We start from the raw sequence: 14,419 nt of genomic DNA on the forward strand, positions 1-14,419 counted from the left end.
CTCCTTCTGCTTCTTCAAAATTTATTTTAAGTAATTACAATTTCTCAACATCTGCAACATATCACTTTAATGCTAATTTTATGAACAAAATCTTAATTAAGAATAATGATTGGAGAGGTAAAATTGGCTGCTGTGCTACACTAGAAGATAACAAATAGAATCCCAAACTTCAAAGTTCTGTTTTTCAAAGATGTTTAAAGTATGCACAGTGGCTGGCATTTTGTATGGTCTGAATAAGAGACAGCTTTGGAACCTCTGCATGTAAACCAGAATTATGGGTGAATCTCCTGTACCACTGACTGTCCAACTACACAGATAGTCCCTTCCCAAGATTTATAACACAATTCTACAACAAGAAACAAAGGATTTCAAGAAACTCCTTGAATGGGAATATCCAATCTGATAGGCTGCTGGAAGCTTGAGAAGTCCGTTCTCCTCAGCATCCCTAAAGGAAAGGAACAGATTATCCCAAATAGTTAATCAAGTTCTAGTATTGTTTTAAAAATAAAACTTAAAAGACTCAGGAAGAGAAAAGGAGGGAGAGATTACATGTCTCAAAGTGAAGTAAGTCTGCTGGAGCTGCTATGAATTTTGTCATATATTTCAGTGCCTGAATTGCACCTCTTTTGTCTACAAAGGAGCCCATTATTAGCCTTAACAGACCCAGTGAGAAGATAAACATTTTGCTTCATGGTATATACAAATGACTAAATTTCTGTAGGAGTTTGCCTCACAACTGATATTTGTGCCTTTCAAGAAGGAAGTCACTGGCAACATAATTTCAATGCCTGTATAAATAGGAATATATATACTTGGGCGTGCTTGGATGTTCATAATTTTCTTAATTAATTTCTCCTCTCCCTTGTAATGTTGTTGTACTGCCTCTTTAATGATGAATTGCTGAAGTTAACTTGCCTTTTCAAAAAAACAAAACAAAACACCTCTGTCAAAACAATAATATTGACAGGAGAGGAGAGAAAAAATGAAGCGCATTATAATGAACAAAGAGCCTTTTTCCACTACAGTGAAAGAATTTAGCATGGAACTGAAAGGGGGTAAATAGTTATGTAAAATAACACTGCTCACAAATGAGTAGAACATCTTTCTGGGGATGCCACTACTATTGTGCCTGTCACATAGGCAGCAGCCTGAGATATGATATGACACGTCTGTAATTTAATGAGCCATCTCATAACAGTAAAAATTTACACTGGGCAAAGTTTACTTATTACACAGAGATTGTTTTGTTCTTTAGGTTGTTGTGGTTTTTTATTATGAATTTCCATCAAAGTCAGTACCTTACTTGGCAACTCTCTCTCTTTTCTTATTTTCAGGCATTATTAAAACTGCTTTGCTAAACATGGACCGTGAAAACAGGGAACAATACCAAGTGGTCATCCAGGCAAAGGACATGGGAGGCCAGATGGGTGGATTATCAGGAACCACCACCGTGAACATCACACTGACTGATGTAAATGACAATCCACCTCGCTTCCCCCAGAGTATGGAACATTTCTGTTCTGTCTTTACACTGAAATGGACAAAAATTGGTCTGTTGGGGTTTTTTTCACCTCAGATATTGTTTCTACTGTTGTGAACTGAGTATCAAAATTCCTTTAAGAAAAAGAACACACAAGCAAGCAATAGCATCATGCTAAGGTTCATTGCAGTAACTGGGAAACAAATCTTTGGTATTTTTACTCTAGCTGCAGCAGACAGTCTGAGAAGTGAAGTAAAGCACACAACCTCTGCTTTTCCTACCTATTAAATAGCTTTGATCCATATAATTTATATTTCTTGTTCAATATCATTTATATTATCTTATGGTTGGCTGCATTATAAGCTGACTCTTCTAATCTAATACATTTGTGTTTTGAAACATATTTATTTAAGTATGTAAAATGATCCTGAGAGCAGTTCTATTACAATTACTATTTCCACCCAGGAAGCATTGCTTCAATGGATCTCCCTTTATTCTTTACCTGCAGAAAAAAAAGACATATACATAAATATACTAGATATTTCTGCCTATTTTCCTCTCCCTGTCTCAGATCATTTGGCAGCTATGTATGTGATATTTAAAGGAATCACCCAAGCTCTTTTGGAATGTAATTTCTAGTAATGAGCATTCATGGGGATAAGTGATTTGAAGCAATTCAGCCTTTGTGCACTTCTCTTTGCCTCTCTTTCCTCCCTTCTCTCCTTACTTCTCACTTTCTCTTTCTTCTTTTTGGTTTTGTCTAACCACTGCTCTCTGTGTGATGTGTGTGTATCACTGAGTCAGTGTGTGTATCACTGAGTCAGTGTGTGTCGAAAGTCAGGAGCAGCTGTTAGAGAGAAAATAATTGCAGATACTATCAGACAAATCAGCAAGCTTTGGCGGTTAAGTCGCTGGGAAAGTTATTGGAAGCAACTTGTCATTTAAGTTCAAAGTCTGTTCATAGCTATAGGAAAAATCTTTCCATTTAAATTAGAACAACTTAAGAGAAAATACAGCACTCTGCCCCTGACAAGTTCATTATACATCCTTGGACATAAGCATCTTCAATATAAAACCCAAAGATACAGCTTCATAATGCTGACATTCCCCAAGTAGATTTCTTTCAGACTAGAATTCAGTGTAGCACATGATTAGTAGGAATCTGGGCTCAATTTGGCTGTAGTGTTACTAAGCTGCACTGGCCTTCGGCAGTTCTCAGTATTTGTCCTTTGACCTCAAGATGTTTTTTGTTACACAATTTTAACACCACCAACAGAGACCCTGATAATACCGAGAAAAGGCCATGTGTTGCTAAAGATACGTGAGATATGTGTTCATAGGAAAACAAAATGCCCATCCTTCATACTAGAAAACAGACAGAAAAATGTTACTTTTATCCACAGGAAAGTAAGGCTGAAGGCTGTTTCCCTGAACAAAAAGGGGGACTTGTGGGAGTCGATGAGCTCCTATAGGCCAAGGAACTCACTGCCTCCCACATTTCCCTAGGAAGGTCTGAAGACACAGCGACTCAAACTCATCTGTACATATCCAGCATGGAAAGTGGGCTCAAAGATAGTGTCCAAAATACCATGAGACTACTGACTGACAAATTTCCTTCTCTGTCTTCTGTAGGCACATACCAATTCAGAGCACCTGAGTCTACGCCATCTGACTCACCAATTGGCAGGATAAAAGCTAATGATGCTGATGTGGATGAAAATGCAGAGATTGAATACAGCATCACTGAGGGGGATGGATATGACATGTTTGGAATTACCACAGACAAGGACACACAGGAAGGAATTATAACTGTCAAAAAGGTACATATCCTAACACAACCCCAGCCTCTGAAATACCAGTCAAAACTTTATCTAGCACATATTCCTTTTCCTTTTTTAGTGCACCATGTGTTGTTGGTTAATTTGAATGCCATCTATTAGCAATCTCTGTATTACCTATGTAAAGTTTATTTTATACAAGCAATTAGGGTTTTTCCTCTTACACCCTCCTTACTAAACCAATACACATACTTTGAAGGACTTGAGACAGGAAATAACCTAGGGAGTGGGATGGGACTGAGGAAAAAAATTCTATACTCTGAACATATTAACGGAATAACTCAAGGAATAACATCGGCTGTGATTTTCTCCCTATGATGCTTATGAAATTTACCCACTTACTAGAATGTGCTAAGATCACAGAAATAATCAGTATGGCTTTGCATTATCAGAAGGTGTTGAATGGTATAGCTATATTGTAGTAAAGTACCTAGACACATTTCTTTTGACTCACATTTTGTAAAAAAAGTGTAATTAATAAACACATCAACATGCTTTTGCACAGTGCCTTGCTGGATCACAGTGGACATCATCTACTAGGTTGCACATTGGCTGTCAGAAAAGGTTTGAGAAATATTGTTTACAGTGGGTTATCAGGCAAGCTTGATAAGGTTACAGATATCATCCTCCATCAGTTCAAGTTCAGTCATCACTAGATAGACATTGTGTATTTTCTGAACATGCACTTGCTTGGTGATATCAGTACGACACCTGTCATTACTTGTTTTCAAGGAGATGCCTTCCAGGGCTGCTGCTGATATCAGTCTAACTCTGTTTGCATTTCTGGATGTTGCTGACAGAACCTGCAAATTTTCTCCAACATCATGGAAAAATGGGGTGGCTACTCTTTTCCCACATTTCTCTAGCTCCTGTAACAAAGCATCATTAAATGCAGCTGCTTCGTACTTTCAAGAGTGCGATATAGTCACAGTCTATCATAAAATCCTATTTTCCTTGATGGATGGTCCTGGATGTCCAGACACTAGATGTTAAAGTGTTTCCTTTCAGTGATGAATGCCAATATTTAAACAAGCAGCTCCTAGAAAATCTTTCCCTCTTTTGTATGTGGTGCTTAGGGGTAAGGAGTAGAGAAGATGACATCAAAATGACAAAATAAAAGGCAGGAAGAGTTCAGGCTGTTTCTGAAGGAAAGACTAACTGGTGTTCAGGAGTTCTAGATATAGAATTCCCTGAAAAACATTGTGGTTTTTTTTCAATAATGTATCACCAGTGGCACAGAGATCTTTCTCCTTTCTGCTGGCATTTTCATTCCAGTTCAAGCCCCTGTTACCTAGCACAGGCCTGTCCATGACACCCCCCCATTCATTTTGCTCATCTGACTACAAATCACAGCAGTCCTCACAGACCTTCTGAACTTTCTTCATCTTCCCAGGCATTGGATTTTGAAAAGAAAAACCTGTATATTCTGAAAGTGGAAGCTACCAATACTCATGTGGACCCTCGATTCCTCTACCTTGGGCCATTCAAGGACTCAGCTACAGTCAGAATTCAGGTAGAAGATGTAGATGAGCCCCCTGTGTTCAGCAGACCAGCTTACATAATGGAAGTGAAAGAAGATGTTCCAATAAACACTGTAATAGGAACAGTAACTGCTCAGGATCCAGATGCTGCCAAGAACCCTGTCAAGTAAGCACAGACTATTTCAGTTTCTACGTAATTTTTGTTCAGTTTTAGTTTTGCTTTATTCACAATAGCACACACACACACAAATCACTTGTAACAAATCGTTTGAGTATGATTAAATATGGAGTATTGTAGATGGTTAATTATCTCTTACAGTCAAACGTGTCTAGGTATTTGTGACTGTGTTTGCATGGCCCTTTCATCTTGAATTACATCCTCTCCTCTTCACTAACTAATGTTTGTGGTTATTTCTACCATGGAAGAATTTGCTGCAAAAAGGGCACTAAGAAGATGCTAGCGTTCTCCTTCTACCTTTAACATTTTCCAGTGCAGCACAGTGCATCCTCTTGGCTACATGACAGGGAGGTGATTCAGCAGCCTTTTCTTCTCCCATCCATGCAGACCTGCTTAACAGAGGTCACATTTACCTTCTCTAAACTGCAAGTAGAAATGCCTGAAGAGTATCTCCTGTGCACACAGACTGATCACACTTGTATCAGTACAAAGTTAGTAAGATAAGAATCAGTCCCGTGCACTTTATAGATTATATTTGCCATGGATCCATAAAGTAGTCTTAGAGGAAGTGAAGTTAAAGTTGGTGCAGTTAAATCTAAGCCTTCATTCTTGGGGAACTTAACATGTAAGTTGTTTCAGTACAGTTGAAAATATACTGGAGTGCTTAAGTCATACTGGAGAGACTACACAAGAACTTTTAAATAGTCATGTGCTTTAATTAAAGTTCATTGCTAGTGACAAAGTAGTAAGAGGAGGAAATGAAAAATACAGTAATATTAAATCCAAGTCAGTTTTCAGCATGTCTCTGGGTTGGGCACCTTGGAAATGCCATAGTAGTCTTAAGAACAAAATGGAACAATGCAGGTTTAATAAAAATCCAATCTACCAATACTCTGCACTTCTGCAAACAACTGTCTTTCATCAAGATAGCTTACACTGTTTATGAGGCGTGGGTAAATTTTAAGCTCTCTGCTCATCTTGGGGGAGGAGTAAATACTATCATTTTAATTTCCTACATGAAGAAACTAAATCTAGAAAGGTTTCTGTCAAAAAGCCTATCTGTCTTCAGTTTATATGCACAGTTTATGTGCTTTGCACATGAATTCTTGTTCGAGACTAAGCCTTCTAATTTTAATTAAGGTTTGCTTTCATTTATATCACGACACACAACAATTATACAGAGTTCTGGACTAGCAGAGCATAGTAATTTCAAATGTAGCATAATGTTTTGCTGACTTTGGTGAAGCCCAGGAACAGAAAGTAAACCTACCACACATCTTCATGGGCATGCAGGCATGAAGATGAAAAATTGGTTGGGGTGACACCCAGGCCCCTTGCTGTCTTCGTATGAACTTGCTTTTTAATATTTAATAGCACTGTACAGTGAGGGGAATGCTTCCCTGCTTTCCTCTTCTTCCCTGTGGTGATAACTACAACCATTTGCATTTCACACCAGCCCCAGCTCCTAATTATAAGTGATTTACAGCGGATAGGGATTATGCTGTTCATTGTTGAGTATTGCCTACCGGCTCTTTTCTATTAATTGAATGTGTGTGCTAAAACTTAGCTATCTTTCCAAGGGCAGTTCTTAATACAGTACAGGTACTTTGCATATTAAAATATCAGATAATTGTTGAGTAAAATTTAGCAGAGGTGTCAAAACTGATGCACTGCAGCAGAAGACTTGTCTCCTTTACACTCAAGGTGAAAGGAGAAGCAAACAAAAAAGAAGTTAGAGTAATAAAGACAGCAAGAAGAAACATGAAAATCAGTAAGAGGAGAAGAAAATCAGCCGAGAAGTTAGCTTGCAATTAATGTAATTTTATGGTGCTAATATCTTGGATATCTTCTAGAATTTAGGGGCATGGGTTGATTCTGCATCTTTCTGACAGGGTGATTTTCACTCTGAGCTTCAGGGAAGATGCAATTAGACTGTATATATATGACTTGTCACTTGCTTGTCAATATTTCTTGATGGCTAAAAATAAATTCTTTAGATACTTGATATTACAATGAAAACTTCCCATTTTCTCCTCCACTCAAGAGTTTTCTTTTTAAACAAACTGAGCTCTAACTCTGTTAGATGAAAGCCCCTTTGATCTTCCATTAAAGGAAACCTTCACAATATAATTATGAAAATGCATTATGAAAAATTTACACACATATGCCTTCCTGACCCACAAATCTTCCTGACTTGTGGTTACATTAGACAGCAGGCTCCCGAACATCAGAAGACAATGAAGCAATAGCAAAATATAAAGCAGATACCTGCCCTAGTTGTAAAACCGCACAATCGTTCAGGACCTGTGCATTGGTTGAGCTGCATTTCATCAGTCCAACTTCCATAAATAAGCTTTGCTGTGGCATGTCAGTAAGAAAATACAAAATACAACAATAGATGTTTGGCTATATTTGAATATACATCCATGTGTAGTGACATTAATATACTCCTGACTAAGACTCCATAGTCCAGCAGTGTTATTAGAAAAAGTTTTCCATTCTGCTTCTGTTTGATCTAAATAGAAATATTATGAACTGCTGCATTCTGAAAAAGACCGTGCTGCAACTGGCACTGCCACTGCTGTATTGTACATCAGGTCTTTTCAAATCACTAGTTGAGCTTTTTTGCTAGTAATTCCTCAGAGGCATAATGAGGTTCATCAGTCACTGGAATTCTCTCCCTGCTGTGATTTGATTTGCTAAAGTATACCAGCTGAAAATGATGTGCAAACAAATGTAAGGCTTAATTTTGTTTCTGTATTTTACTGACAACGTATTTGCATGTGTTAGATTCTCTCACCCCTTCTTTCTTCCTGTTATGTACAAAGAGAGACTGGAATCCACACATGTTACTTTTAACTTCCTAGCTTGTCAATTCCTCAGAGTTTGAAAGGGATGAAGTCCTGAAATCTGACAAATATGCACCAGTAATTTCATTAAATAAATGTAAAAACGCGTTTGATGTTGTCTGCTTAATTCTTACTAGATTATGATCCATAAATCAGAATTACCACCAATTCAACATAATTAACAGTCCTTGATCAAAAGAGACTGGATTATACAAACTGAGAAATAGAAGTGACAGTCTAGCTTATTAAAATCATCCTTCTAGACCAGGGTTAATGGTATAATTAGAATATACTTTAACTGCATTGACCTTGTATGTGTTTTCTTTGGATATGAAAAAATAAATTTAACATTTCATTAAGAAGCTGTTCTCTGGTTGGTGTTTTTCTTTGGTGCTTGGGTTGTTGGCTGGGTGTTTTGGTTTTTTTTAGTACTAATGACTGAACATACATACAGCTTTACAAAGTATTTTAAAATCCTTAGTATCTTGAAGTGGTCCTCAATGTTCCAGCTCAGGTAATGTCTGCAAAATCCCAGAACATTTGAAAAAAAATTCCTTTTCCGTATACTGTACCACAAATTCAATTTGGGAACTGTTTTAGTGATTATAATGTGCTAAGGCAGTAAGGTTTTTTTAAACTCTATTCATAGTACGAAGCATGAGTGAGATCATAACTGAAGAAAAAAAAGGCAACAAATAGACAATTCATGCCTAAAGCTAGTTACTTTAATACCTTGCAGAACATGATCCTGAAACATAATATTACAATTGGCTGGAACAGCTAATCTTTGGAAAATCCTGAAACTTCATTTCAAATAGGACTGCAAACTCTACTTTTACTGCCAAATGGAAATGCCAAAGTATTTCAGCTGAAAGATACAGAACTATGCTATGGGATATCTGAAAAATAATTGCATTCATAAAATATCAACATAATATCCTATAAAAGCCTGAATTAAATTAATTTAAATAAAATATTTACCATATCAAGTACTTTGTCAAAATGTGGGAGTTTATAGTGATTTGTGTACATTTGTTTCCATCAAACATTGCAGGTAAGTCACCAAATTCACATGCTAATTCAGATGTGGACAAAACACCACAACCTGCTGGAACTGTCCCATCAGTCAGTGCTGTCTATTACATACCTTCTTACATGCTCTTTTCAAACTGATGGTAATGTGACAGTGCTGCATGAAGGAACTAGGTTAGTGACCCCACAGCAGATTTCAAGCAGCTGAAATTGCAGTACTGTTGGTCAAGTGACAGCAACAAATAAAAACTAAATTAAGTCCTGAAAAACTAGAAAAGTGGGCCTATGCAAATCCACAAGAGTTAGCTTTTTGTGGCGGTACCTTTGAATCTTATTTGGTTGTTTCCATAGGAGTACAATGTGGAAAAAGAAAAATAATTTGGTGCAAATAATTAACACTTACTATAGGGGCGTTTTAGGAAGGTAAGCTACTCTAAAATTCTTATTTTACAGTAAGACTAGCCTGATCTGCTGTGAATATTATCTCCCATTTTACTTGCAAAGAAGAAAACAAACAAATGGGGAAAAAAAGTGCAGTTACAAGATTGTTAGCAAAGTAATTCATCCTAAACCTCTGTCATAAACATGTCAGCTGGGCTCTTCTACTCTCTTGTTCCACACAAAATCTCTCTCAGAAGTTAAATGGCACTGCACAGTCACTGGGATCTCTGTGCAGAATAAAAAGTTGCTCCTAGGACAGAGCAGGGAATGTGAATTTTTCATCAGCTTTTGCATTCCTATCAGTTTTGTAGTGGCAGTAAACTCTGCCAATCATTTTCCTGGCCCAGTTTTCATGTGACTGCATACCAGCTCAGCCATATCTTTATCGTTGTGTGGACACAAGGGATAGCAGTGGCTGCCTTGCCTCCACAGACATGCCCTGCAAGGCCATTAAAGGAACATACTGGGCTTCCTAAGACTCTGTCCTCAATTGTACAGCAGGACACATTCAGGCTTGAAACAAAAGCAGAAGAATGCAATTGCCTTCTTGCTTTAACAACACCAGAGACATACTTCCATCAAAAAATTCCACAATTTATGCAAGAATTTTCTCTTCGTGAGACATGAAACAAAGTCACAATTGCTGCCCTGGGATCAGGGCAGCAGCATCCTCACCTGTGAACTGAAGAGCTTTTAAAGTTGGATTCAGTTCAGCAGAAAAACTAAGAGATCACACTGACAATCTGAATGAATATTTAGACTCTGAGCTCCTCCAGAGCTTGTTAGCATTCATTTTAACATACAAATACCATCAAGCAGGGCTGAGCATGCTAGTTCTAATGAATTACAGCAAAGCTTCACATGATACGTACTCTGGAATAATGGATTCTTTTTCATGCTGACCTGGTTTCAGGGGGTAGTCTTTTTAAATGCTGGGAAGTGAAAGGCAGAAATGCACCCCAGCTGTCAAACTTTTATATCAGAAATTATTTGGAACAGTGGAGATATCAAATAATAAAGTAAGGGACTTAAAATGGAAAGCCAACTCAGCCTTAAAATAAACTTCATATCTTTCAGGACACAGTCTTCACATTTCTCACTAAAAACAAAGCTTTGATGATTCTCAGTGGCATGTAAATTCTGCAGTAATTCATTTAGTCAGTGACAATGCTCCACCTTCTAAATCAGACCTCCAATGTGTCATTATCCAGTAGCTCAGAACTACCTCTTTGTGTGAATATATAAAGACTGAAACCTGTGCTGAAAACAAAAGACAACCCCATTTACTAGCTCTTTGGCGTCTCACCTTAAAAAATGGTTTAAGAAGAGAGAAATTAAAAGGAAAAGCATTCTCCTAACCTCTGTCTCTGTATTTGCAGGTACTCTGTAGATCGACACACTGATATGGACAGAGTATTCAACATCAATTCAGGAAATGGTTCGATATTTACTTCAAAACCCCTTGACCGGGAAACACTGCTGTGGCACAACATTACAGTAATAGCAGCAGAGATCAGTAAGTCAAACCTAAATAGAACTGCTGTCCCTGCTGTAATGAATTTAGCCTTCTAGCTGAATATGTGGAAATCAAGGCTGGGCACATGTCAGGCTATAGGGATAGTCCAGTCAGTATTAATGAAGAAGAAACTCTGCAAGAGGTGGTCTGTAGTTCTGTGTTTTACTAAGGGAACAGTTCATGAAAAGAGGTAACTTGGCTGAGCAAGGCAGAAAGGTAACAATTCTGCATTTTCTAATCATGATTGTTGAATTCTGCAATTGCATGCAGCAAGCAAGATGGTTTAAAGCCAAACTGAATTCAGTGTGATCCACACTGAGTGCAGTACAGGCTGGATGTTGACAAGACTAAGGTGGGTGAGCTGAGCTAGGTCCAGTTTTAAGGATTTTTATTTTTAACTTCAATTTGTATCCTTTGAAATTACAATTTTAGTTACAAATCAATCACTTCAGGATTGCTAAGAAGTAATCTTGTGATAATAGTAGCCATGTTGATTTCTGGAACTGAAATCCCATGGATATACATAAGGATGTGCATGCTAGGTGGCCTCAATAAACAGTTCTCTTTATTTTAATGCTTTAAGCATATGACATGCTCAAGTATTAGGAAATGCAATTCTATTTGCTTTTGAAGAGGCACAGTGCCTATGCTTGTAAAGCATGGTGTAATGGTGGATAGATCTAATATAAACACCAGTTCCATGACCATCACACAGTCAACTCAGAGGCTAAATGGCTTTAAAAAACCAAACCAAAACACAACCAAAAAACCCCCCAAAACCCCACAACCAAACACAAACACAAACCAAACACCAAAAACCCCATAACCATATTCTGATTCAATATAACCTTTACTTTCTTATGTTGTGTATGTACATATGGCTCAATCAGCTGCTGAATAGTGAGAGGAACGTAACTAAGGAGTACTTGACTACAGCTTTCCTTATTCTGCAGGTCTTTCTAAAATGGAAAACTCGTGAAACAATGCTATTGATGCAGGCAGATAGGTTATGTAAAAAGACAGTGGGCTAGAGCCTGCAGGAATGATGTTTCTTACTAGTTTTCTCCCTCTTGGTATGTGGATTCAGTGTACCAAACACTGGCTTCTGGCTATCAGTCAGGTGTTTGTGTTTCTATTAAGTCTTTGAAGGGGTGATCTAGGGTTAAGATCTGTATGTTACAGACTGAGCTCCTGGATAAAACAGGAGAGGAAAAATAAACGCCTAAAAAGGAACAAAACACAAGAACTTTAAAGAAACACACTTGCATTGATTCTAGCAGAGGTGAAATAATATACAGTACAAAAAATTGTATACTGTCTGAAAACCAAGTCAGTATCTACACAAAACACTCATTTAGTTCCTTGCCTCCTCCTCTAAGGGCAGACCTTCTACTGGGCCAGACTAAACCTTTTGTATCTGACACAGGCTTCTGTCTTAATTGTTATTTCTCTTTAGTCTGAATCCTTCCAGGCTGCAACAACCTACTTCCCAGGTTGTGCTTCAATGGGTCTAGACCAAATTTGGCGTAAGTGGGGTAAATGCCTTCCAAGGGTAATTTTCTTGGTTGAAATGCAGCTACTGTTTAAACAAGCCTTTGTCTGAGCCAGGCTACCTCACTAATTTTAGTCTCAAGAGACCAGACTGGAAAGCATCACTGCTTAACATTCCTGGCAAAATCCAGTAATTTCTAGGACAGCTAGATAAAGTCCCAGTCCACTAAATTCCACCTAATCACTGGTTGCTCTCAGTGATGCATCAACACTTCAAACTCCAAGTGTATTTCACTGAAGTAATCTAAAAAAATATCAAGAATTCTCAGAGTCTTTTAAAATATTCTTTACTTAACACATAAGGGTGAATCAACCATTGGCAAGACTTTGAGGCTGCTGTTTCATCAGCGAGTCTGCAGATGACACCAAGTTAGGAGCAGATGTTAGTCAGTTAGAGGGTAGGAAGGCTCTGCAGAGGGACTTTGACCGACTGGACAGATGGGCAGAATCCAATGGGATGGCATTTAACAAGTCCAAGTGCCGAGTGCTGCACTTTGGCTATGGCAATCCCATGCAGAGCTACAGGCTGGGGTCGGAGTGGCTGGAGAGCTCCCAAACAGAGAGGGACTTGGGGGTACTGATCAACAGCCACCTGAATATGAGCCAACAGTGTGCCCAGGTGGCCAAGAGGGCCAATGGCATCCTGGCCTGCATTAGGAATAGTGTGGCCAGCAGGAGCAGGGAAGTCATTGTGCCCCTGTACTCTACATTGGTTAGGCCGCACCTTGAGTACTGTGTCCAGTTCTGGGCCCCTCAGTTTAAGAAGGACATCGAAACACTTGAACGTGTCCAGAGAAGGGCAACAAGGCTGGTGAGAGGCCTTGAACACAAGCCCTGTGAGGAGAGGCTGAGGGAGCTGGGATTGTTTAGCCTGGAGAAGAGGAGGCTCAGGGCTGACCTCATTGCCCTCTACAACTACCTGAAAGGTGGTTGTAGCCAGGAAGGGGTTGGCCTCTTCTCCCAGGCAACCAGCACCAGAACAAGGGGACACAGTCTCAAGCTGCGCCAGGAGAGGTTTAGACTCGAGGTGAGGAGGAAGTTCGTCACCGAGCGAGTAATTCGTCATTGGAATGTGCTGCCCAGGGAGGTGGTAGAGTCACCGTCCCTGGAGGCGTTCAAGAGGGGATTGGATGTGGCACTTGGTGCCATGGTCTAGTCATGGGGTCTGTGTTGATAGGTTGGACTCGATGATCCTCGAGGTCTCTTCCAACCTTAGTTATACTGTGATACTGTGATTCTTTTAAAAAAGGGACATTTCAACAATTTGGTTGCTGCCTCGACAGAAAACATACCGCTACAGAGATGAATGGATGTTTGTTTGAGTTTGTTGAGGCCGTGGAGCTGTGAAATGGAGACCAGCAGTAATTAAAGGACAATGCAAACAAATAATTAGAAAAATGACAAAGCAAACAAACCAACCACAAACCAACATTTAAGGATGTATACATACATTTCAACTTCCATTTCCATTAAATCAGAAAAAAGGCCCATGTCTATAGAGCACAACATTTTTATGATGCTTCTATTTATTACAGTATCATTTTAAATTGTGAGAATTTTAAGCACCTAGAAGTAAACCAAAAAAAGGTAATTCATTGTTCAAAAAGCACGTTAGAAAACTATTGTAATTCTTGAAAGAGAAGAATCACGTTTGCCAATATATTTGAATGTTTTTGTTAGAAAGCTATGCCCTTACAAAATAGTCTTGTGAACAGCCCTGTGACTTCAAATGAGTACCTTTGCTTTCTGCCTGTTAGAAAAATTCAACATTTGTATTGATGTATTTTATCACAGAATTCAGCCTAGTGTATGTTATACATAAACCATTATTTTATACATGGAATGAATTTACTCCAGTGATTCATATTAGGAAGTGGTTTATGCTTAAGGGAATCCTATTAACTTCAATGGGACTGTGGTGCTTGAAATCATAATATTTTGTCCAAATGACTGAGCTCTCTAATACAAATATACAATGCCAATTTTGGAGAAGGCATTTTCAAATTTACAAAAGCATGATAAACACAGTAATAGGACTTTTATTAAACCCTAA

General features: G+C 38.5%; 1 protein-coding gene across 5 annotated transcripts in view; it reads left to right on the top strand.

Moving 5' to 3' along the window:
* LOC137452513 (cadherin-6) overlaps positions 1 to 14,419 on the top strand; it is a 116,442-nt gene that overhangs the window by 88,354 nt on the left and 13,669 nt on the right. For all 5 annotated transcript variants that reach the window (XM_068160984.1, XM_068160983.1, XM_068160986.1 and 2 more), the window contains 4 exons: positions 1,335 to 1,502; positions 3,113 to 3,300; positions 4,712 to 4,965; positions 10,679 to 10,815. In XM_068160984.1, the coding sequence (XP_068017085.1) occupies positions 1,335 to 1,502; positions 3,113 to 3,300; positions 4,712 to 4,965; positions 10,679 to 10,815 (747 nt within the window). The remainder of the gene's footprint in view (positions 1 to 1,334; positions 1,503 to 3,112; positions 3,301 to 4,711; positions 4,966 to 10,678; positions 10,816 to 14,419) is intronic.

The sequence above is a fragment of the Melanerpes formicivorus genome, unplaced genomic scaffold (assembly GCF_026170545.1).
Source record: "Melanerpes formicivorus ecotype bairdi unplaced genomic scaffold, bMelFor1.0.p_v2 SCAF_55, whole genome shotgun sequence".
NCBI lineage: Eukaryota > Metazoa > Chordata > Aves > Piciformes > Picidae > Melanerpes > Melanerpes formicivorus.